The 25,005-nt window shown below is 39.0% G+C and overlaps 4 protein-coding genes across 4 annotated transcripts in view; 3 read left to right on the top strand and 1 right to left on the bottom strand.

Annotated features, from left to right (window-relative positions):
• LOC307267975 (collagen alpha-1(XV) chain-like) overlaps nucleotides 1–25,005 on the top strand; it is a 240,457-nt gene that overhangs the window by 57,899 nt on the left and 157,553 nt on the right. The gene's annotated exons all lie outside the window — the stretch shown is intronic.
• Nucleotides 215–3,993, top strand: LOC307267750 (gamma-glutamyl hydrolase-like). Its single transcript, XM_080050134.1, has 9 exons — nucleotides 215–347; nucleotides 514–616; nucleotides 1,037–1,087; nucleotides 1,563–1,647; nucleotides 2,055–2,193; nucleotides 2,299–2,405; nucleotides 2,558–2,648; nucleotides 2,741–2,878; nucleotides 3,216–3,993. The coding sequence occupies exons 1-9, from the start codon at nucleotides 236–238 to the stop codon at nucleotides 3,332–3,334; spliced, it is 945 nt and encodes a 314-aa protein (XP_079906260.1). The 5' UTR covers nucleotides 215–235; the 3' UTR covers nucleotides 3,335–3,993.
• On the top strand, nucleotides 4,997–8,638 carry LOC307267706 (gamma-glutamyl hydrolase-like; the record flags this gene model as incomplete). The annotated part of the gene is made up of 10 exons (XM_080050088.1): nucleotides 4,997–5,084; nucleotides 5,503–5,611; nucleotides 6,300–6,350; nucleotides 6,554–6,638; nucleotides 6,725–6,863; nucleotides 7,129–7,235; nucleotides 7,436–7,526; nucleotides 7,619–7,753; nucleotides 7,827–7,910; nucleotides 8,568–8,638. 10 exons carry the CDS (start codon nucleotides 4,997–4,999, stop codon nucleotides 8,636–8,638), a joined length of 960 nt encoding a protein of 319 aa, XP_079906214.1.
• The window catches only part of dpp6a (dipeptidyl-peptidase 6a), a gene marked incomplete at its 5' end in the record, with an annotated part of 144,199 nt that continues 140,562 nt past the window's right edge, over nucleotides 21,369–25,005 (bottom strand). The window contains 4 exons of the mRNA XM_080050471.1: nucleotides 21,369–21,812; nucleotides 23,564–23,637; nucleotides 23,995–24,067; nucleotides 24,163–24,221. Of these exons, the coding sequence (XP_079906597.1) occupies nucleotides 21,663–21,812; nucleotides 23,564–23,637; nucleotides 23,995–24,067; nucleotides 24,163–24,221 (356 nt within the window). The 3' untranslated portion in view covers nucleotides 21,369–21,662. The remainder of the gene's footprint in view (nucleotides 21,813–23,563; nucleotides 23,638–23,994; nucleotides 24,068–24,162; nucleotides 24,222–25,005) is intronic.

Below are 25,005 nucleotides of genomic sequence, written 5' to 3'. Positions count from 1 at the left end.
AAAAAAATAAAAAAAATACTATACTAACAAAGTCCTACAGCACGAAACAAAGCAAAAATACCATATATAATAAATAAAGTTTATGTTTGTTATCTTGCTGGTTTTATTATTCGTGTATTTGTGGAAAATAAAAGTCAATAAACGAGGTTACTTGAAGTCAGATCAAGATGTGGTGCTTTTATTTTGAATGACGTATCCCGGAAGTAACCTCGCGGACAAATGGCGGAAGTCCAACATGCTACATTACCCTTTAACTTTTAGAAACATGAACTTGTTACTGTTTAGCTTTTCTCTTTGGTGTCTACCGTGTTATTCCTCAGTCCAGAGGAATGACAGGCCCATTATTGGTAAGTTTTTATTTTCACGTTAATGTAATGGTCCGTTACGTTATCACAGGCTCAATAAACCAGCTGTAGCCTAATATTGTTGTTGTTGTAGTTTTTGATGAAGTTGCAGCGTATAGTCAGACTGTAGCCTATGACTTGATTTGGGCTGTGTGTTTCTCTCCTACAGGTGTGTTGGCTCAAGAGTTGCCAACACCGAATCAAACCTCTTACATAGCTGCTTCGTATGTAAAGTTCCTGGAGTCAGGGGGCGCGAGGGTCGTTCCTGTCATGTGAGTGTTAAATGAACGTGCCTGTAAGGCGCATGCTGTGTAACATGTAGCCTAGTCCTATGTCTACATTTGCCTATCCGGAATTAAAATGACAGATATCAGCAACACCATGTTTTTTTCTTTATTGTCAATTATCTTAACTCACTGAATTATGTAGACAACAATAACAATGATATCTGCAGCATCATTGTCATTCTTCCTAGGTGAAGTGACGTCACTTTTCCCATTTACGTGTAGCCTCCCATATTACTCGTATCTGCAACGTCATGTTGCATAGTCAAAACTGAATTGTGGATATCTGCAATAACTTCATTAATCCATTATTCAGGTTTGAGATAACTAAAACAGATAGAGTAACACACTGAAATACACGTGGTTGAAATTCAAATCTTTAACTTCAGCCCTTGTCATTTGTTACAGGATCAATCAGACACTGGAGGAGTATAAGGCTCTGTTCAACTCCATTAATGGGTAAATGTGTAATTCAAGATTCAATATATTGCATTGTCACATGTACAGTGAAACATGCAGTTGCACTGTACACAATAACTGCACTACAAAGTTCAAGCCCTGCAGATAGGAGATTTAGTTAAAAAGTAATTGACATTTTTTAAAGCCATTCTGAAAAAGTAGATACACTCTTGACCCTGTATAGTGTTCATTAGTAGTTATACAACAATAAATGATAGGTTAAATATAACAACATTAGGCTAGAAATAAGCTTTATTATCAGCACGTAACTTGAAAAGTGCCTTGGCGGTTTTGTGAACTATCACAAAAAGCACCTGGCAACACATTAACCTATTCTATTTTGAGTAGAATCAACCAGCCTGAAGGCCAGAAGCATGTTAAATGATGAGGTTTTCTATTATTTCGTCCATTATTTCAACAAACAAATAGATACACATTGTGACTCAGTTTCTGTGTGTTGTTTCTTTCTTACCAGCGTCCTTTTCCCAGGCGGAGGTGTCAGTATTATCTCGTCTGGTTACCAAAGGGCCGCTAAAGCCTTCTATGAGCTGGCTATTGAGGTAAAAGTGTGGAATACTGGTCAGTATGTATAAAGGTGGAGTCAGAAATTCTGGAGAATACTTGTTGTCAAAATCAGTAAATATCTCCTCACGATTTGTTCCCTGTGCTGTATGTACACTGAAAAAAAAAATGCACAAGCAATACACAGCCTAGGCTCTGTGGACGTGCATGTTGCTAGCTATGGGGGCCCCACTTTGTTGACATACCCTTTGCTTACATACCAGTTGACTTTGCCTCAGCTGTGTATAAACACAACAATTTATTTTCAGCGCTAGTGAGGAGATATTCACTGATTTTGACCAAAAGGTGATTTTGACAGCTAGCATCCTCCAGAATTTCTGACTCCTCCTTTAAGTGTGTTGATGCTGTATTTTGTTGTAATACTGTGTGTGGTGTGTTGCTTCAGGCAAACAAGAGAGGCGACTATTTCCCTGTGTGGGGCACATGTCTGGGATTAGAGCAGCTGAGCGTCTTGACCAGTGAAAAGACAGTACTGTCAATGACCAACACGAGTGGCGTCGCTTTGCCTCTGAACTTCACTAATGGTACAGCTTTGTCCTAACTTCTTTTAGTTTTTTAAACATTAACTATGATATTTACTCCTTAACAAGTTATCTAAACACATCTTCATGTCATGAACACATTTCCAGAGGTCAAACACAGCAGGCTGTTTGGAGGCTTCCCAGCTGAACTCATGGACGCTCTGGCCTCTGAACCGCTGGCGGAAAACTCTCACAGGTGGAGTTTGGCTTTGTTGGTACGTCCTCTATTAGTATCAGTGTCAAATAGTGTTTGATTGTGGTGACATAAGACTCTTTTCCCCTCCTATGAGTAATGTTTCTAAGAACATTGAAAGCAGAAAGCAGGTTTTAGTTTAATTGTGGCTGACCTCTTGTCTGCTCGTTTCAGACTCACAACACAAACGAGGAGCTGAAGAGCTTTTACAAAGTCCTTTCCACAAACACAGACGGAACAGTAGAGTTTGTGTCAACGTTCGAAGGTACTGTAGTTACAACGCAGCATCACGTTTACACTAACATCCAAAAGGGAACTGTTTAAATAAGTACTCTGTCTTCCCTCTCCTCTCGGCAGCTTATGATTACCCAATTTATGGGACACAGTGGCATCCAGAGAAAAATGCGTTTGAGTGGACCAGGAAAAAACCCATTCCACACTCTCCATCAGCGATCAAGACCACCTTCTACATGGCAGAATTCTTTATCAGTGAAGGTAAGGAGCACAAAATTCATTGCTCCGTTAAGGCTGCGTTCACACAAAATCAGGCGTTTGGAAAAGTCACTTTATACACTAACACAACAGTAGACCTTTTATCAGCTAATTACACCTCTAGGTTTGTTGCTAGTAGATGCTCCTCGGCCATGATTGGCTAATATACATTATTATCCCTGCTACAGTAGTCCCAGGAAAACGGATGGGCCACATTCAAATGAATGGGAAATCTAGCGTTTTTCTCGCAGCACCGCTTCATTTGGTGTGAATGCCGCCTATTCCAACAGTTGGAAGCTGAGTGATGTGTGAATCTTGCTTTGATTTTCTCTCCTTCCAGCCAGGAAGAGCACCCACAGATTTGAATCGGAGGAGGGGGAGAGCCAAGCGCTGATATACAACTACAGTCCTGTTTACACTGGGGCCAAGAGGGCCTTTGAGCAAATCTATTATTTCTGATTTACTCTGATGTCTACTTGTGCACTTTTTGGCTTTCTTTTAACTAGCGACTTGTGAATGTTTGCAGATGATTTTAATTGTTTGATTTTGTTGCTCACTCCCATCTGTTGAAACTGGGACTAAACTGGGACTTGGATAGATTTTTACCAGCAGCGTGAATATTGATGCATGGCAGGATTTGAATGGATGGATATGAATGTAAAATCATGATTTGCTGTTTCTGTTTTTAGCAGAGTGTTTCTCAGGTGTTTATGTAAGACCAAAACAAAGCTTATAAGAGCAGAAATGTTAAAACTAACATTCAACCAAAACTTGATTTGAAAGCCAATGTTGCTTTTGCTTTGCTATGTGTAAATGTGGCACACGTTCAATAGCATGTACAAACTTCATACAGTGATAACATATGTTTGAGAATGAAAAAAAGCTATAGGTATGTGGCAACAAAAACCTAGTTTGTAAATACATACAGTAGAAAGTTAGTTTTATTAAATACCTTCTTCAGCCTTTTCGATGACACACAGAAACACACACACATATATTGCCACTTTCAGAATTGCATATTGGGTAAAATAGTTGATGACGTCGTCTAGCTACTTCTAGCTACTTTCCTTACACTGCACTTTATTATGTTCAAATAAAAGGTGAATGGATTTGCCATCGATCATTGTGTTTATTTGGTAATATCCATAATTATTTCAGCCCCAATTCCCTTACAAGAAAAACATGTAGGAATCCTCACTTGCATAATTTTTTAAAACTAGAGTTATGCTACCGTATCAATTTCAGATCATTGTATCTCATATTGTCCCTGAATTGTATCTTAAACATAGAAAATGATATGTATGGAATCGTTTTAAACACTTAATGTTACACCTCTAAAAAAATGGAAAAGAATAAAGGCAAATTTTCATCAGTTTCATAATTATTATTTTTTTACACCTTAGCATGTCTTATTTATGCACAACCAGTTTGTCCAGAAAAAACCATAAACATATTTTAAATGTGTAAAGTTTATTATTTATTTCGGTTAGTATTGGCTGAATCCAAACATGCAGACCCTGGTGGACTTGCGGACTTTGCGCAGACTTTCCTCAGGGTTGTCCAAAACAACAATTTATCTAGTAGGCTAAGGTAAGGGTCCTCAAAATGACTTACTGGCAGACTTCCACTGAGTCTGTTGAGGGTGCAGACTTCTCCAGACTTCACTCATTTAAATGAACAACAATGCATTGCACTAAGGAACTAACTTGAAAAAAAAAGTTACTTGAAAATGTAGGTCAGAATATCTATCCAAATATTCATATAAAGCTTATCAAAATGTTTTATTTAGGTATTTAAGAGGTGGTTTGAAAAAGCTGCCCAGTGTCATAACCTCTTAGCCTACATAAAATGTTATCTAATCAATCATAGTCCTGTTTGACTATCCTTTTTAGAATGATGACCTGATGTTGCGTTTCAACTGCAACAAGTCAACGACATGAAGTCTGTTTACCATCATCCCGCAATCTGTGCTGTTGCATTATTGACGTGATGACGTTAAAGACATCACTAGCCTACGTCTAAAGTTCACAAAGGCTCAGACCGCAAGCTGCAAAATAGGGACCGCAACTTCAGAGAGTGCAGTTTTGCAATTCAGTCTATGACCCCACAAATGGACACATCATGAAGTCGTTACTGTTGAGCATTTTGCTTTCGAGGCTAGCCCTACCATGTTATTCTGCAGTGCAGAGGAATGACAGGCCCATTATTGGTGAGTTTTATTTTGACGTTATTTTTATTGTCCTGTAATGTTAGGCTCAATAACCAACCGTTTGATTTGTGTTGTTGTAGGGCCCCTGGGCTGTTTTTTTTTTTATTAGGCCTACTTCTTTCATCTGTGAAAGCGTTTGGAAATGTTTATTTGGAACTTATTCTGAATGTATTTTATATTCACCGTTTCTGTGCTTTTATTAAGCCTTTTCTGTATTATAGGCTACCTGTTTTAATTTCTCTTCTGTCTTTGGCTATTATAACGTGCCTATGCTTAGGTCTGTATGCGCCTGTCTTCTTACTGGGAATACGATATGTTTTGTCTTGTTAAGCACTTTTTAACAGTATTAAGGAAGATGTTATTGGCCTTGAATACATGCAAAATGAAGGCTACATATAAATGTGTTTTCTTCCTAAAGGTGTTCTGGCTCAAGATGTTAAATATCCTCAACCGAATCAAACCTCTTACATCGCTTCTTCTTATGTCAAGTATCTGGAGTCAGCGGGCGCGAGGGTTGTTCCTATCATGTGAGTGTTTATCAAATAGTTGAGGAAAAAACTCTCAAAAATGGCCTTAGTTTTTAAGATACCCCTACCCGGAATACAACAACATATGACCTTCCTATTCTTCATAACTTCATGTCCCCCTTTAATCCTTGACGAAATGGATGGTCATGATAATCTGTCGCCTACTTTACTGCTAAAGTAATTAAATTATAAGTAAAGTGAATTCTTTCTTTCTTTCTTTAACCTTTATTTATACAGGTAGATCCCATTGAGACCGGAGACTCTTTTACAAGGGAGACCTGTTTTCCTTTCCCACGTTACCATTCACACACACATTCATACATCGATAGCAGGCTAACTATCGACAATTACCCCTAAGTGTTAGGACATTTTGTCTGAACTGAGTTCTGTAAACAAGTATACAGAAAAAAGGTTGATTCACCTTATAAGCAAAAAACAAAAAACAAACAATCCCATGTTATTTTTTAACTACTGGTTGGATTAACATTATATTTGCAAATATGTTTCATGGACAGTGTTTCTACATCCCAAAGCAACCAATTTCTAATCACACATCCAGACTAGGCTACCAATTAATTGTTAAAATAGAAACTGACTGGAGACACAAGCTTGAGTAACACACTGTTTACACACAGTGCACATGTTTGAACTTCAAATCTCTAACTTCAGCCTTTGTCATTTGTTACAGGATCAATCAGACCCTGGAGGAGTATAAGGCTCTCTTCAACTCCATTAATGGGTAAATGTGTGATTCAAGATTCAAGATATTTATTGTTACGCGTACATTAAAACAGGCAGTTTTACTGGACAATTCAATTCTTATGTTTGTTGTCCTATGCTAAAACTGTACAGAGGTCGAAAAATAACTGCACTATAAATTTGTATATATTATAAAAATACACATTGTGACTCCGTTTCTGTGTGTTGTTTCTTTCTTACCAGCATCTTTTTCCCGGGCGGAAGTGCCAATATAACCTCGTCTGGTTACCAAAGGTCAGCTAAAGCCTTCTATGAAATGGCCATTGAGGTAAAAGTGTAAAATACTAGTCAGTATGTTTTATTGTGTTGATTGCTGGATTTTTCTGCAATGCTGCATGTTACTTGATGTTTCAGGCAAACGACAAAGGCGACTATTTCCCTGTGTGGGGCACATGTTTGGGATATGAACAGCTGACCCTATTGACAAGCGGAAAAAAATTGCTGACATTAACCGATACGAGGGGCGTGGCATTGCCTCTGAACTTCACTGACGGTACAGCTTTGTCTAAAAGGCATAGGACTTACTATGTGGTATATTCCTTAAAAAACACGTAGTTCACACAAATAATCCCTCTCAATGATCACTTGTGCCCCATTGGCATATGTGTTGTTGCGTATATGCACAGCCCCCGGTCACCTTTCTAGTTAGAGAGACAATACACACACTATTTTGTTTTATAAAGAATATATATATGAACATTTTATATAGAAAAAAAGTATTTTTATTGATAATCTTAATGTCTTGAATTATTTTCCAGAAGCCAGAAACAGCAAGATGTTTGGAGGCTTCCCAGCTGAGCTCATGGATGCTCTGGCCTCTGAACCGCTGACGGACAATGCTCACAAATGGAGTGTGGCTTTGTCGGTATGTCATATACTATAATGCTGTGTGCTGGGGAGTAGGTGCTAGTTCAACTACATTCATATTAGCATAGGGATTCAAGTAGTTACATTTTTTTTTGCCACTTTGTGTTGTATCTACGAACATCGAACAATGGAAAGGAGAAATCAGGTTTTTAGTTTATTTGGGTGCATAGTGGCTGACCTCTTGCCTGCTCGTTTCAGACTCACAACACAAACGAGGAGCTGAAGAACTTTTACAAAGTCCTTTCCACAAACACAGACGGAACAGTAGAGTTTGTTTCAACAGTGGAAGGTACTGTAGTTACAACACAGCATCAAGTACACTGTAAAATACAGAAGGGAACTGTTTAAATAAGTAATCTGTCTGCCCTTTCCTCTCGGCAGCTTATCAATACCCAATTTATGGGGTACAATGGCATCCGGAGAAAAATGCGTTTGAGTGGACGGTCCCTTATACTTCACACTCTCGATTAGGGATCAAGACCACTTTCTACATGGCAGAATTCTTTGTCAGTGAAGGTAAGGAGCACAGTGTTTTTATTTGGCTACTTAATGAAACAGTTGGAAGCTGAGTGATATGTGAATCTTGCAGCCAGGAAGAACACGCACAGATTTGAATTGGAGGAGGTGGAGAGCCAAGCGCTGATATACAACTACACTCCCGAGGACACAAGGGGCAAGAGTGTCTTTCAGCAAAAATATTATTTTTGATTTACTCTGATGTCTGCTTGTAGAGTTTCAATATTTTATCAACTTGCGAATGAAAAATGTTGATGTCCATCTGTTGAATCTGAGACTAAATAAATAGTAAACTGGGAACAGGATAGATTTCTACCAGCAGCGTACATATTGATGCAGGGCAGGATTTTTAAAATGTCAAATCATGCTATTTTGTTTCTGTTAATTAAGTATGGTAACGTATTGTTATCCACCATACTTCTTCTTACATCTTAGTTCTTCCGCCACATGTTCTAGCTCTATCTCCTCCCACACCGTTGCACTTGGACCACAGAGAAAAACTATATGATTTTTGGAGATTTTAATTCCTTCCTTTGGTCACCGGCACCTTGCCATCATATGTCACTTAAACCTGAGACAGGATTTGAACCAGGCACCCAGCAACTAGTGTCTTCATCAGTCGCCAATGGAGCCACTACCACTTAGGAACACATTCATATTAGACCCAGAGATGTGTTAAGTTTCATAGTGACTGCAACATATTTATATGAAAAAACGACAATGTAACCTATGACGTTTTGAGGTAAAAAAATCAACAGTGTAAACTATGTTGTTTTATTGTGTTTTTGCAACCTTGCATTTTTGAGAATTTCAGTCGCCAATGGAGCCACTACACCACAGAGGAACACATTCATATTAGACCCAGAGATGTGTAACGTTTCATAGTGACTGCAATATATTTATATGAAATTGTTTTGTTTTAAGTAAAAAAAAAAAAACGTCAATGTAACCTATGTCGTTTTGTACGGAAGAGGATTAGGGCCACACATGTAAAAAAAAATTAAGTTCTGACTTTATTCTCAGAATTCTGAGAAAAAAGTCAGAATTCTGACTTTAATCTCAGAATTCTGACTTTAATCTCAGAATTCTGAGATTAATCTCAGAATTCTGACATTAAAGTCAGAATTCTGACTTTAATCTCAGAATTCTGAGAAAAAAGTCAGAATTCTGACTTTAATCTCAGAATTCTGAGAAAAAAGTCAGAATTCTGACTTTAAAGTCAGAACTACGGGTACCTCTAAGGACAATCCTGTGGGAGAGACACTTTGCTTTATGCAGTAGGAGGAAACCACACGCAGAGTAGCCAGTAGCCTTAGCCTACTTGTGCTAAAATGGCTTCACTTAGCGACTTCTTGCGGGTTCGAGGGGTTCCAGAAGAAGCCATTTCGTTAATGGAAGACCAAAAGGTGAGTGAAACTGTAATATGTGTTGTTTTGGTGCCTGGAGTTGTATGTGTTAGCTAATATGGCCGGACGAGTCAACGAATACATCGCGCCAAAAAAAATTAACATATCGCCCAACCCTTTTAGCTAGAATAACTGCAAACGTACAGTGTGCATATCTTATAATGGGTCCATGGTAAATAAGGTGACAGTGTGCAGGTGAGCAGACTACAGGTTAGCAGGCTACAGGTTAGCAGGTTGGGCAGGCTAAGAGAACAATGTCTGCAGACTCTTGCTAAAATAGTAAATAACCAGTCGGGGCACTAGACGGCTGTTCTTATCTGCTAAGTTCTTCTTTGTGTAGGCAAGTAACTTCAATATTGCATTTGCATTGACTAAAACAACAATGGCACGGTCACGTTCATGTATGATTAATGGACTATCCCCAGCATCCCCTTAGCTTCAGATGCTAGTACCGTCCACCAAGCAACCCGGACATTAACTTATAAGAAAACACAATCAGTCGCCGTATAGCCTACATATGTGGTGCTTCTGTACTGTTCTCACTTGCAAACACATTAAAGCTCTTGGAGAAAGGCTATCGATCTGTAGCGTTTGCGATCAAGCCGCTCATGTGCCGCTCATGTAACTATTTACAGTGTGCCGCTGCTGATTTCTTCTTTATGCAGTCTACTATAGCCACTCAGTCACTCACATTTCTCAACCACTACTGCCATCTATGGGCGGAAAATGGTATAGCACGAGTTATTTGAGGAGATCGCAGGTGACCTACTCAATTAGAACAATTGTGACAGAAATCCAATATAATTGGAACAAACTATACATAAAAAATACTGTAATTGTGTTAATCTAAATACTTACAAAGGCATTTCCCTCCTAAAAGTCAATGAGTATGTCAGTGTTGTTTGATCCAAAAACAGAACAGTGTTTGGATACTAGGTTAAAGTTGTCTTTAAAATGATTTAGCCATTTAGCTCCATTCACCCCCATGTGATCGGGTCTGGCAGGTCAACCATGAGTTTCCTAATGGCTATTACTATGACAGTGTCTAGACTGAATTCAAATAAATAATATCAGGTTTGATTGCAGTATTGAGATACTCATAAGTGAGTGTGTGTATAGTCTTAAATTGAGAGGTCTATCACTCCCTAGCTTTTTAATGTTTTTCTAGCCAGAAGAAGGTGATCCAGTTATTGAAGAGCTATACAGAGTCAAGAAAATAAAAATTATAATTGTTGTTCCATTATTGTACTGACCTCTGCATTCAAAGCTTTTCTGCACATATAGATCACTATTTTCCCACTGACTTAACAGGCTTTACCATGACATTATATTTGCAATGTGCACTTTGGAGAAAATAATTGTCTTTTTTTTCTTTCTCCTCATGTGTAGATTGACAGCCAAGTCATATCACTGATGGATGATGCAACTCTGGCAAATTACATTCCCTCCTACGGAGACCGCATTGCCCTCTTCAATTTTTGCAAAAGTAAAAAGTCCCTCCCACAGCGTAAACATGGGCTTCTAGAAAAACTTCGTGAAAAAATGAAAGTCAAGAAGGAAAGCACCAATGAAGACACAACACATGCAGATAAAAGAACAACTTGGACAACTCGGACAAAGAAACTCAAAACAACTCGAAATGTAGAGATAGGATGGATTCACAGTGACAGAAACAAAGCCAAACAGGTGAGGGGAAAGCAGGGAGGTGGCACCAGAAAAGTTCAACTGGAAAATGATGCTGGATTAGAAGAAATCCTTCAAGCGGGAAAGAAACTTTACTTTCCTGATGGAATATCTCCTAAAGGATCTGAATCAGATTTTGAGTTTGAAGTGTGGGACTTTAAACAGAACCGTCTTACTAATGACACTTGCCTGTCCATTGGCACTATGTATGAAACAGTGAGGCTGACAATGTTACGCTTTTACATTGCAACAAAGCCAAAAGAACTTGAAGATGATGCGCGTGAGACATCAGAAGTGCTCCTTGTCTCAGCTCACAGTGGTTTTGAAAACCATTCAGCAGAAGTACAAGTGGAAGATGTCATTGGTGATTTTGATGGAGTCCATTCTGCTTTGGAAATGTCTGTTGTTTCTGAAATAACCTTTGGTCCCATTTATGGTGTTGAAGACGACACAGAGGACACGTTGATCTTTGAGGGTTTGACTATGCCTGCCAGTCCAACTCATCCAGAGGAAGTAATAACAATCGCCATACATCATGCTAACACTTTACATGACATGATAACAGCTTTCTCTGATGCAGAGATTTTGAACAAAACACTGAAAGTGACGCGCATTCTTCCAGACAACACAGAAGAAGCAGGCAGTGGATCTGGGGTACTGCGAGATGTTCTCAGCTGCTTCTGGCATGAATTCTACGATCGATGCTCACTCGGTGCAACAGTTAAAGTGCCCTTCATTCGCCATGATTTTCCTGCTGAAACATGGAAGGCAGTTGGCAGAATCCTTGTGAAAGGCTACCAAGACTGCCAATATTTGCCAAACAAACTTGCACTCCCCTTCCTTGAACAGGTGCTTTTCAACAATGTGTACAGTGATCTTAAAGAACATTTCCTGCAGTTTGTGAGCAACCAGGAACGAGAGGTTTTGATGGAAGCGATGACTGATTTTTCCGCAGTTGACTCTGATGATCTTGTGGAAGTTCTCAGCAGCTATGGCTGTAGAACAAAGATCACTGCTGATACTCTTCTTTTGATACTTTATGAAATAGCGCACAAAGAACTTATCCAAAAGCCTATGTTTGTTATTGACTGCTGGAGGGAGATCACCCGTCATCATCATCTCTCCCTCAGTCCAGAGGCACTGACAAAGTTGTTCTCTGACCTTCAACCAACTACCAAAAAGGTCTGTAAAATGCTCAAATTTGGTACTGATTTGACTACGACACAGAAGGAAGTGGGAAATCATCTGAAGAAATTCATCAGAGAGCTAGATGAAAGCAGACTTCAGAAATTTCTGCGATTCTGCACCGGATCTGATCTCGTACTAACAGACAGCATCCATGTGGAGTTTGTAGAAATGACAGAGTTCACAAGAAGACCAATTGGGCGCACATGTGGTAACCTTCTGCACATGGCTGACACCTATGAGAACTTCCCAGATTTCCGTTCAGAATTTAATGCAGTTCTGGAAAGCAATGTCTGGGTAATGGACATTGTTTAGATTCCCACAACCAGAACAACAACCATTCACTGTTAAAGACATGTTCACGTTTCTAAGGACAGAATGGCAAGTAAGAATAAACATTTAGGACCTGCATTAAGCACTTCAGTATGGCCCTTAATAGTTTGAGAGAACTAACTCCAGCTGTGCAAAAGAAAGCCCAGCTTCAGCTACAAAAGCTCTAATAACTCTGATTAGTTTCTAGATAATATCTGGTTTCATGTATTATGGCGTTGGATTCACATACTTCAACTAACTGGCATACTGTCGATCAGCAGTGCCCACCTGATCCAAGTTCTCCAGCTGCACAACACAAACTTTCTGGTTGGACGCAAATATATTTTGCAGCAGCAGCAAGAACTGTGGCAAGCTTCATCACTGCTGTGTGCAGGCAGTTATAGATTATAATGATAATGTATTTTTGCTACTTTTGTTATTTTTTTTGTTAGTAGCACAATGGTGAACCAACCAGGTTAAACATTTCTGTTAACCACCATTGCTTAAAAGAGAAGCCAGCCCTGCACCTGTCTATTGACAGAAACCTAATGTTGGACAAAAGCAAGCTCTTTGTTTGAGTTGGACAAATTAATTCGGACATTGTCACAAGCTAACAAAATATTCTGGTCGTTGTTTAAGACTGCTTTTTTATTGACAAGTAATCTGTACAATAACCCATGACTTTGCATCAGTCACACTTGCAAACTGTCCCTCTATATGTATGCCATTACTGGGTTTATTTGTATTAAGGTCTTTAAAGTTTGGATATGTGATGACTGCCACAATATCACTTCCTAGTTAGTGAAAGCAAGTGTTTTATATACAGTAAATCCTGAAGCTATACTGATGTTTTCTCATATTGCCTTGATATGTCTTGTTCATCTACCAAAATGATGATGCATCTTACAGTATCTTGTGACACCACAAATCTCAGTTGAATCTTAGAATAGTTATTCTGCAGCCATTCGTCGTGATCTCATGTTGACCGACTAAAAAATTATTTAAGCTATTTTTATTTTAGACACTATGATTGTTGTTGCACAGGCACTACACAATGCAGTCTGATAATTGTGTGTTCTTACATTACACACTTGTTAACCATTTTGATAATAGCAATACCAAAGTGCTATAATTGTTCATTCTTACTTGTTCTACAGTGTCATGTTCTCAGGTGTTTAGTTAGTCTTAATTCACTACCATAGTACAAGAGTGTCCTTGTTGCTTAAAGTTTATGGAGGAAATGTTTGGTATTTTGTGATCCTACAGATCATAGTTGAATAGCCAATTTTACCTGAAGTGTTTGATATTTCATATTAAGTCAGCGATGTGGAAGATATGTTGTGATAAAGAAAATAGCTAGGGCTACACATTTAACTTTTTCTTTTATTTACCATAAAAATGTAATGGCATGCTTCATATTCTGAATGGATTATGTAGAATGTTTCCTTCAGTAACTGCATTTAGCTCATGAGCTCTGTTTTAGCTGAGATATCCAGTAAAGCCACTTGTGAAAATGTTAAATGCTCCTTTCAACATCCCAATGTTAGTTTAAAAAGCGTTCTTTATTGACCAGCCTATGTTGTCATGAGATTTTACCATGTTTCTATTGGTAATACTTAAAACATGTTTTATTTTTTAATATGAAGTTGTAATTTTAATAAAATATTACCTTTTTCACCACATTTGTATTCAGGGTCTTCAGTTGAATGTTGATCTAATGTTGATCAAGCTCCCTATCCATATGGGTAAAAATAAGGTTTAAAATACAGCTGTTTGAGAATGTTACAAAGCATTTTATTGATAATCATAGTGGATACAAATTTAAGAAAAATATTAGTCAGCTAGCATGAAAAACAGTAGTGAAAGAAGTGTGTGGACAATTTAAACAATTGAAATGCACAATGCATTAAATGAAACCAGAATAGGGCTCTGAAATTACCAATATCAAGTGACTCATTTAAAAGGTACAGTGAATCATTTCGCCAGTAGCAGGTTACAACTAGCCACCATTAAACAGCTTGAAAAGTACGTGGAAAGAACAGATCTTATTAAATATCAATCTTTTATCTTTTAGCAAAGTTTGGGCAGCAACAAAAACGTATTCTTGAAATGTGTGAAAGAAAAATACAACATGGACATGACGAGTGTCAAACATTTATGAGGAATACATGGAATATCAAGCCCTGCAATTAATATTCATATTCAATTGTTTGGTTGGAACAAGGTAAGTATACAAAGTTCAGGCCACCTCAACTATATTCAACATAGGTTACATTGTACAGATTACTGTTAAATCAAAAATACAGTGTTAAAAGGTCTGCCAGCATTGTGCCAATGTTCTACTTCAGATCTTAGTAGAAAAAATGTCCGAATGAATTAGTCCAACTGCATTAGGTTTCTGTCAATAGACAGGTGGAGGGCTGGCTTCTCTTTTGGGAAATGGTGGTTAATGCACATATTTAACCTGGTTGGTTCACCATTGTGCTACTAATAAAAATGACTAAAGTAGCAAAAATACATTATCATTATAATCTATAACTGCCTGCACACAGCAGTGATGAAGCTTGCCACAGTTCTTGCTGCTGCTGAAACCTAAGCCTTTAACTTTCTTAGCAGCATTAATAGGCCTTCAAATGACATGAACAAAAAATATTTGTGTCCAACCAGAAAGTTTGTGTTGTGCAGCTGAAGAACTTGGATCTGATGGAGACAGATTTGGCACTGCTAATAGACAGTATGCAAGTTATGTCAATGCCTCTGGACTGAGGGAGAGATGATGATGATGATGGGTGATCTCCCTCCAGCAGTCAATAACGAACACCGGCTTTTGGATACGTTCTTTCTGCGCTAATTCATTAAGTATGTAGGAAGAGTCTCAGCTTTGATTCTCTTTCTACAGCCTTAGCTGCTGAGAACTTGCCGTCACTCAAAATGCATCAATCTGGAACAGTTGTCTAACTCAGTGGTGTCAAACATACGGCCCGCGGGCCGGATGCGGCCCGCGAGATGATTTAATCCGGCCCGCGACTTGTAGAGCACACATTTATGAGCATTTCAAAAAAAAAAGTAAGTCTCTAGCCCATTCCTGTGAGGAGATATGAATTTTTAAAGAAATAACCAAAATGCTCACTCCAGCCGCTAGGGGGCAGCCTAAATAAAAAAAAAGCACATTTTAGCAACGTGGGAAATGGTAAATGGCAATCTTGCTTCACCGCTATTAATGTTTCCTCCAGTGCTTTATGGCAAAGTAAAAACCAAAAAAATAAAAAATAAATAAAACAATTTTTATTTTTAGTGCTGAACAATTAATGTACTAGCAAGCGCGATGTGTCCGCGGCTCTGCACGTGCGAAACGAGCAGGAGCATGCTAGTGTAGGCCTACAAGATTTATTTCCTAATTTTCCATGCTGCTTTATTTTTATGTTTTAAATTGGGAAAAACGAATTCCAAAACAACCAATAACCTCTGTATTTAAAAATAAATCAAAACAGTAGAAGTTGCACTTTTATTAAATTTTATTTTGTACTGTCTGCATGTTTGCACAAAATGTGTCCCTGTACATATAGTAAACAAAATTGGACAACTGTAACGTCAGTGCCTGTTGTATTTGTGTATTCAAATAAACAGTTGTTTATTTCATTAGTGCGTATTGGCATCTTTGAGCAAAATACCCCCCAAATTTTTGCTGCGGCGCTGCGCGCCGCACCTCCTATTCCCATGGCCAGCAGCAACCTTTACTAAGACATTTCCTGGGGGGTACAGAGATCCCTTGTGATCCGTGATAATGTAGGTTACAAATGTAGGCTGAGTGATAAAGCATATTACTGAAAAACAAAGCTAGAGATTTGGAGTTGATGTACGTTATTTTGCCATTATTGTACTGGTCTGGCCCACTTGAGATCAGAGAGGCTGTATGTGGCCCTCGAACCAAAATGAGTTTGACACCCCTGGTCTAACTTAACACTCTTGAGTTAGCTGCAGCACAGCAATACTTGTCCATATAGTGGATTTCATTGATCAAATATTTCCCTGTAGTTCCTCTCTTAACATGATGTATAGATCAGCTGCAGCTAGTGGATCTGCTGGAGCATCCCATCCTTTCTCTTCCATTAGGAGACAACATAGTTCAAAAACAGTTTGATCGCAAGGAAACTGGCCTTTGGGAGTATACTCTTCCAAACACAAAGTAACCTCCTCCATGGCAATCGGTTTGAGTCTATCCTCAGCACTGTGTAACTCTGGGAACGAGTACATCACCACTGGCCGACCCGAACCCACGTCATTACTTGATCTTGGTCTGATTTTGTGTGAATTCCATGTACGGACAACTTCATCCAGTTCATCCTGCAAAGAAAGAAGCACAGTAAATACTCACTACAAACCTGTGAAATAGGAGGTGTTGGACTACTGCTGCCTCTAACACAATTACAGTATTTTTTATGTATAGTTTGTTCCAATTATATTGGATTTCTGTCACAATTGTTCTAATTGAGTAGGTCACCTGCGATCTCCTCAAATAACTCGTGCTATACCATTTTCCGCCCATAGATGGCAGTAGTGGTTGAGAAATGTGAGTGACTGAGTGGCTATAGTAGACTGCATAAAGAAGAAATCAGCATCGGCACACTGTAAATAGTTACATGAGCGGCTTGATCGCAAACGCTATAGATCGATAGCCTTTCTCCAAGAGCTTTAATGTGTTTGCAAGTAAGAACAGTACAGAAGCACCACATATGTAGGCTATACGGCGACTGATTGTGTTTTCTTATAAGTTAATGTCCGGGTTGCTTGGCTGACGGGAATAGCATCTGAAGCTAAGGGAAGGCAGGTGGGGATGGTCAGTAAATAGGCTACATGAACGTGACCGTGCCATTGTTGTTTTATTCTGTATGCAAATGTATTAGCCTATTATTATTACTTGACTACACAAAGAAGAAATTAGCCGATTAGATTGCACCAGTGCAAACGCTACAGATCGTTAATGCCATATGTTCGCAGGTGGGAAATGCAAGAGTAAAATAAATGCATCATGACCCTCAGACAGCAAAGCAGGATAATATTCCTGTCATGGCGAGGTTAATATGATTATGAATCCCTGCGGTAAACACATGCCCGAGAGGGGGAATATCATGGACAACAGTCAGCCGTACGAACTGCGTCTAGTCGCCTGACTGGCTATTTACTATTTTAGCAAGAGTCTCCAGGCATTGTTTTCTTAGCCAGCTGCTCAACCTGCTAACCGGTAGCCTGCTCAACCTGCACATGCTATCTTATATTCATTCACTCGTCCGACCATATTAGCTAACACATACAACTCCAGGCACCAAAACAACACATATTACAGTTTCACTCACCTTTTGGTCTTCCATTGACGAAATGTCTTCTTCTGGAACCCCTCGAACCCGCAAGAAGTCGCTAAGTGAAGCCATTTTAGCACAAGTAGGCTAAGGCTACTGGCTACTCTGCGTGTGGTTTCCTCCTACTGCATAAAGCAAAGTGTCTCTCCCACGGAGGATTGTCCTTAGAGGTACCCGTAGTTCTGACTTTAAAGTCAGAATTCTGACTTTTTTCTCAGAATTCTGAGATTAAAGTCAGAATTCTGAGAAAAAAGTCAGAATTCTGACTTTATTCTCAGAATTCTGAGAAAAAAGTCAGAATTCTGACTTTATTCTCAGAATTCTGAGAATAAAGTCAGAATTCTGACTTTAATCTCAGAATTCTGAGATTAATGTCAGAATTCTGAGATTAAAGTCAGAATTCTGACTTTTTTTCTCAGAATTCTGAGATTAAAGTCAGAATTCTGAGATTAATGTCAGAATTCTGAGAAAAAAATCAGAATTCTGAGATTAAAGTCAGAATTCTGAGATTAAAGTCAGAATTCTGACTTTTTTCTCAGAATTCTGAGAATAAAGTCAGAATTAAATTTTTTTTTACATGTGCGGCCCTAATCCTCTTCCGTAGTTTTGAGTGTTCAAAACTGTGAACTAAGTACTGAGTCAACAAGGTGCACACTCTACCCACTGTGCCATGGAGAGCCCCCTGTAATATATCTTTTTTTTTAAAGATGAAAATGCCTCACAGAAAATGGCAAAGACAATCTTTTTCAAGATATTTATTTGTGTAATTTGTGGTTGCATCGCTCCCTGGCCCTGAAAGGACCGAATGAGCCACGAGACTCTCCACGCTAGAAACCTTTATAAGAGCGCTTTCATTTCTTCTTTTATTTTGGGTTTTTGACACGAACATTTTTCATTGTCCAGACAAGGTTTTCAACTCCCAACCTTTGGGTTGATAAGCAAGTGGCCTTAACTACTGAGCTACTCAGACAGAGAAAAACTATGTGTTTCTTGGAGATTTCAATTCCTTCCTTTGGTCACCGGCACGTTAACATCATTAGTCAAGCCTGGACAGGATTTGAACCAGGCACCCAGCAACCAGTGTCTTCATCAGTCGCCAATGGAGCCACTACACCCAACAGGAACACATTCATATTAGACCCAGAGATGTGTAAAGTTTCATAATGACTGCAAAATATTTATATGAAAAAAACGACAATGTAACCTATGACGTTTTGAGGTAAAAAATACGTAGAAACCTTTCTAAGAGCGCTTTCATTTCTTCTTTTATTTTGGGTTTTTGACGTGGAGAGTCTCGGTGGCTCAACCCTCTTTGCCATTTTCTGTGTGAGGCATTTTTCTCTCTCCATGGCACAGTGGGTAGGGCGCACCTTATTGACTTTGCAATTATTTCACAGTTTTGAACACTCAAAACGACATAGGTTACATTGACGTTTTTTCTTTACAAAAAAACACAAAAATTACATAAGTTGCACTGTTGTTACACACATTTTTTTCATTTAAATAAATTGCAGTCACTGTGAAACTTTACACATCTCTGAGTCTAATATGAATGTGTTTCTCTGTGGTCGACTGGCTCTTTTGGCGACTGAAATTCTCAAAAATGCTAAAAAATTACTAATGATGGCAAAGGGAGGAATTAATTTCTCCAAGAAACTAATTTGTACTGTCCGTCTGATTAGCTCAGTTGTTTATTTATTATGTATACTTGCTTATTGACCCAAATATTGAAGCTTAAAAACTTAATCAGGACAATGAGAACTTTTCGAGTCCAATACCCAAACCAGAAAGAAATAAAAAGACCCGGAGAAAGGTTTTTATTGACAAAGGGTCTCAGTGGCGCCTTCGGTCCTTTCAGGGCCAGGGAGCAATGCAACCATGTGGTCACTGGTTCAAATCCCGCTGGCTTCCTGTGGCATAATATTGCTTCAAACAAACACAAAGCTTAAAGAAACAAAATTTTAAAGGCTCATATTCAGCAGAAACTTGACTCCATAATATGAATGCTAATGTAAATGTGGCACATGTTTGATAGAATGTTTTTTTTCTGTAGGTTCTGTCTCCCCAAAGTGGCCAAAAATAAATTAACACAGCTGTAAAATTCACAAGAGCAACTAATAAGATGAGCCAAAAAAGACGAAAGGCTGATAAAATATCTATTATTTTATTCTAACATTTACCTTCATGCCACAGTCTGACATCAATCTCCTGCTAAGCTTTGGATAACAATGTTGAGCGTCTTGGAAAAAGTCCTCAACCACCGGCAATGAAGTTGGACGTTGTAAAGTCCAAGTTTAACTCAACTCAAGGACGACAACAGGACAACAGAAATGAAAAGTCAAGTGTAAGTTCCAAAATGCTTTATGCACAAATAACACTTAGGTAATATTGTTTCTTTTTGTCATTTTTTTTTGTCTCTTTTTTTTTTTAGAATAAAATTATATTTGAATAACATTTACACATCAAGCTGACGAGACTGGGATCTCAATCACAATACTACTGGAAATGTAATTAATGCAATCCAGTAAGGAACATTCAAGATGTCAAAAATACCATGTGGAAGCTATCAGGGCTCAAGTGCTGCAAAAAAAAAAATGTCAACATGCACTGGAACGCATCACAAATGGCCACTCAAATCAAATAAATAGAAAAATGGAAAATCAAACTTGTGCCTCGAGAATTCATCATTTTCGTTTGTCCTGTTTGGGTGTATTCTTATATACAAATTAATACTTTATTATGTTGGGGTATAACACTGATCCAAACGTATTGTGGCCTTTAACCTGTAACAATGTATTCACTGATTAAAGCCAAATGTAAAGTGACACAGCATGTTCACAAGCACTGAAGTTGTAGTGGTTATACATTTTCTTCATCTACATCGTCTAAGGACTGATGCATGCAGAGTTTAAGTACATTTTAACTTTGTGTTACAATGTAAAATGAATACCTCTATTTCCCACAATGTCTTACTATTCCTATAAAACTAACCTTGTTGTAGTTCATAGGTGAATAACCCCGAAGCAGGATGTTTTCTGACAAAGTAAGGCACAGTGACTAAAACAAGTTCATGTTACTGTTTTTTTTAAAAATAAAATAAAAATAAATCATAAATATTTTGCATCACAATAAAAATAGTCACATTAAGAAAAACCCATTTTTTTCTTCTTCCTCTTCCAAACACTTTTGATAGCTCGAGAATTCTGCAGGCATCACTTTGAAAACACATAAAAATGAAGCTATACGAGATGAAACCGACATCAGGGCAAACGTGAATACCAAAATACATGATATCCGCAATAGCCGAGTGAATGTCTGTGTGCTATTTTACATACTGTAAGAACAATAGACACAACCACAGTCCAACATGAAAGTTCTTCACAACTTTTAAAAATAGTTACATTTCCCCGTATCCGCACAATTCCAGACAGCCAGAATGAACACTGGCAGCGGCCATAGTTCCCCCCCCCCCCCCGGGCGTCTTTGATTTTCGTAAATATACAAGCCAACGCCCACCAGTCATGTGCTGTAATGGTGTTCCTTCTCCTTGCAGCTTCCAAGTCTGTGTGAGAGCCGATGCTTTCTCTCACCTGCTTTTTGGGAAGCTGTTGAAACAATCAGTATATCCCAAAAAACCTTGTGTCAGGTCTTCGGTCTTTGTGGGCTCCCCTAGGAAGGAGGGGGCCACCATCTTGGTTTTGAACTCAGGGGAAGAAGATGGCAGGACAGATTATTGGAGTGGAATCGACTTTTTCTGCAGTAAAAATTGCAGTCTAAGGTTCAGCATGCGGACGCAGATGCGGAGTCCAGATGCAAAACCAAAACGGAGCGAGAAGAGAAAACGTGAGAGTTGCATACTGTGGAGAACTGTATGCCAGTGTTGGGACAAGATGGCGGTAAGGGAGTCAAACGTGTTCATTTCCAATTCAGGGTGTGTGTGTAACGTGATGGTCGGGAGGTGCCAAGTTAACCCTCGTCCTCACTCTCCTCCTCCAGCACCTCCTCAAACACTGTCTCCGGTAGCCTGAAGCATTCCTCGAAGAAGTTGACCAGCGACTGGCTGAGGTGCTGCCTGGTGGCTTCGCTGTGGATGAAGTGGCCTTCGTCTGGGTAGATCTGAGACAAACAGAGTAGGTTTACGTGAGTGAGTCTTTTTCTGTCATACACATAATGTTATTGTTATTTTAGATGACATTAAGATTTGACTGAAAAAATGGACTGGCTTGCTGTGAAAAGCACCCCCTCTCAAAATCTGAGAATCAAATCCTTTGGTGTATATATTTGAATGACTGATGTTAATAAGTGGAGAAAGTTTCATGAGCGTCAGACTTTCGTTGTGGAAGATAGCAACCCTAGCCCAACCCTAATCCTAGAGAAAATGACAGGCCAAGACTGGCTTGCTTTGAAAATCAACCCTTCTCAAAATCGATTTATTTTCATCCGAGAATCAAATCCTTTGGTGGGTATATTTGCATGACTGATGTTAATAAGTCGAGTAAATTTCATGAGGGTCAGCGTAATTTTGACCTATTTTGTGGAGAATAGGGTTGAATTCCTTACTTTTTGAGGGGGACAAATGTATCTCTTCGAATTATTGGGGGGGACACGTCCCCTGTTTCCCCTCCTAAATCTACGCCTATGTATACATGAACATTTTAATGCTAATTTTTCGTGAATTATGCAATTAATTAATTGAGCATTTATTGGGACTTGAACTTCATTGTTAGTCAGAGTGTGAGCTTAACACACTAACTTAAAGTGGCTACAAGGAACTTTTAAATATCTTTAAAACAGCCTATTTTTTTCTCTGATAATCATAAATTACCTATAACAGCAAACAAGTAGCCTCCAGGTAAGGGAAGGGGAGCCTTGTTTGAGACAGTTATTTGTCGTCATAATGGCTGATAACGGGGCAGAACCATCACAGAAAAAAAGAAAATTCAATGAAGAACAATAAAACGCTAAAATGGAGAGTGATAGATGGGCGGGAGGAGGGCGTTGCCAAGCAACGTGTAAACAGTTTAACAGGAGTGAACTAGTCCTGCAGTGTTTACTCCTGAACGGTACTAAAACAAAGTTTACTTTGCTTCATCATCATCAGATGACCATTATTCATCTGAAATAGTCATTATTTACAACAACATAAACCATTACCTCATCGTGATCCATATTGCCGTCTCTTGTTCATTCACTTTCTGAGAGGGCACGGAATCTTTCAGCTTTGTGAGAGTGGTTAGTGGCACTGCATCAACTCATTGCAATCAGGTGTGTGCATTAGTTGATGCAGTGTCACTAACCTCTCCCACAGAGCCGAAAAGATTCCGTGCCCTCACACTTTCAACATGGATTGCATCCTAATCATTTGACACTCGCACCCGCCAGCACACGCTAGAAAACAGCTTTACGACTAGCTTTAGCTGGCGTCGTAAAAATACTACCGCTTTTGTCCAAAAGGGCCGCCAACCACCAAAGTTACTCGTAGCCACTTTAATAAGTGAGTTATCATGTTTGTATAGGCTGAACCAAAACCCATTAAAGCCAATATAAATCAAGTCCGATGCCTCTGTGCACACAGTAACCTGTCTATCAGTGAGCACTAAGCTCCAATGAATGAACACTGGGCTACGGAACATTATATCCTAATTGGATTAGGCCTGGCGTTAATGCAGGATGCGTTAGGAAGGTCTCATAATCTCATTATGTAGAACGAAGGCATTGTGAGGGGGCTAATCCTCCGCCTGCTGAGGCATCCCATGGGTATCACAGAGCTCCCACAGGTCGTAGAACAACTGAACCAGACAAAGAAAGACCAGCGAATAGAGTGGATAGCGCTAATTAGTCTAGTGAATAAGTGAAAGCATGTATACCTGTAAGGTGTAGTTGGCCTTTTCGTTGATGAGCTGGGAGATGAATTTGGCTGTGTGCTGGAAATGGACTTTTTCTGCGGAAACACGAGAGAATGTCAGAAACACTACGTCTTTTTTTTTTTTTTTTTTGCAAGTTAAAAGGTGTAATCAGCAATTCTGGAGAACGCAATTACTTTTTGTCAAAATCAGTGAATGTCGCCTCAGCAGGATCCGCTACCATACAAAATAATCCAATGCCCGTTTACAGAGCCTAGGCTGTGTATTAACACTGGATTAAAAAAAAAAATAAAAATTTCACACACAGTACGGACAGGTAGCAGTTCGTAAGGAGATATTCATTGATTTTGACAAAAATCCTTCTCCAAAATCGCTGACTCCACCTTTCAGTATTTTTAATAGATTTTTTGAGGTTTATAAAATCCTTGTCCTACCGTCAGCCGTCGGATGGATAATAAGGAACTTCTTGTCCATGAACTGAGATGCTCTGTGCGCTAAGTTTGCCATCTGCGGAGTGATGAGATACACACAACAACCAATCAGATACTACAATAACCATCACAAGTGGAATTTGAAACATAACAATTGTAATCAAAACCTACTGTGTATGCTCTTGGATCAGGTTTAGGCAGACCAAGATACCTCTCTGAAAACGCAGAGGCTGCAACAAAAAGGGGGCTTCGGTTAGTTCTTTGCTTTGACCTCAAAAATCAAATCAAAACTGCATACTATTAACAAGATTGATATATCATTCCTGTCTTGTTCACTGGCCATTTTGAAGCAGGAAAGAAAGTTCACCGTCCAATTCTTTTCCTTCTCCATATTCAAATACATTCATCACCCATCTACATATTCTTTAGTCCCGAAAACTGAATGGTGGACCGTCTTCATTTGCAATTCCAAACGTATACAGTGTCGTGGCCTGTCTCTCTCGGCCCCCACGGGCAAAAAAAAGCGAGATAAATCAAATAGATGAGAAAGCAGTCACACCAGCTCCTCCTTAATTTGCAGTTTCCTGACTCGCTGTGTGTGTGTGGCTACGAGAGTGCTGTCTCCCGCTCTCCCTTCCCACCCGAATAGGCTACACACACACAATCACCACATTTCACACATTTTTAGTCCTTTGGTAGCGGAGGTGACGCTTTTGTTGTTAACTTAGTCTGGCACTGTTATGATTGGGTTTCTGGGTTCATTTTGCAACATCACATTCATAGGGGAACAAGCGTGTGTATGCTTATTTTCTCTCCACTTCACACAGGAGTACACGCATGTATAACACAGTCACTCATTTGAGTCCCAGTTGTTTGGGTTAAGGTGCAAAATAATGCAATCTGTTTTTTATTTTCCCTTTTTTTAAATTCTTTCTGACAGCACTGCTTCAGCCTGAACAATACCACCACATATACAACATATTTGTTCCCTACATACAGCAGAGACAATTGCTT

Source organism: Ammodytes marinus (assembly GCF_949987685.1).
Source record: "Ammodytes marinus genome assembly, chromosome: 21".
NCBI lineage: Eukaryota > Metazoa > Chordata > Actinopteri > Uranoscopiformes > Ammodytidae > Ammodytes > Ammodytes marinus.
Note: the sequence above shows the minus strand (reverse complement) of the source record. Positions and strands in the feature narration are given on the sequence as shown.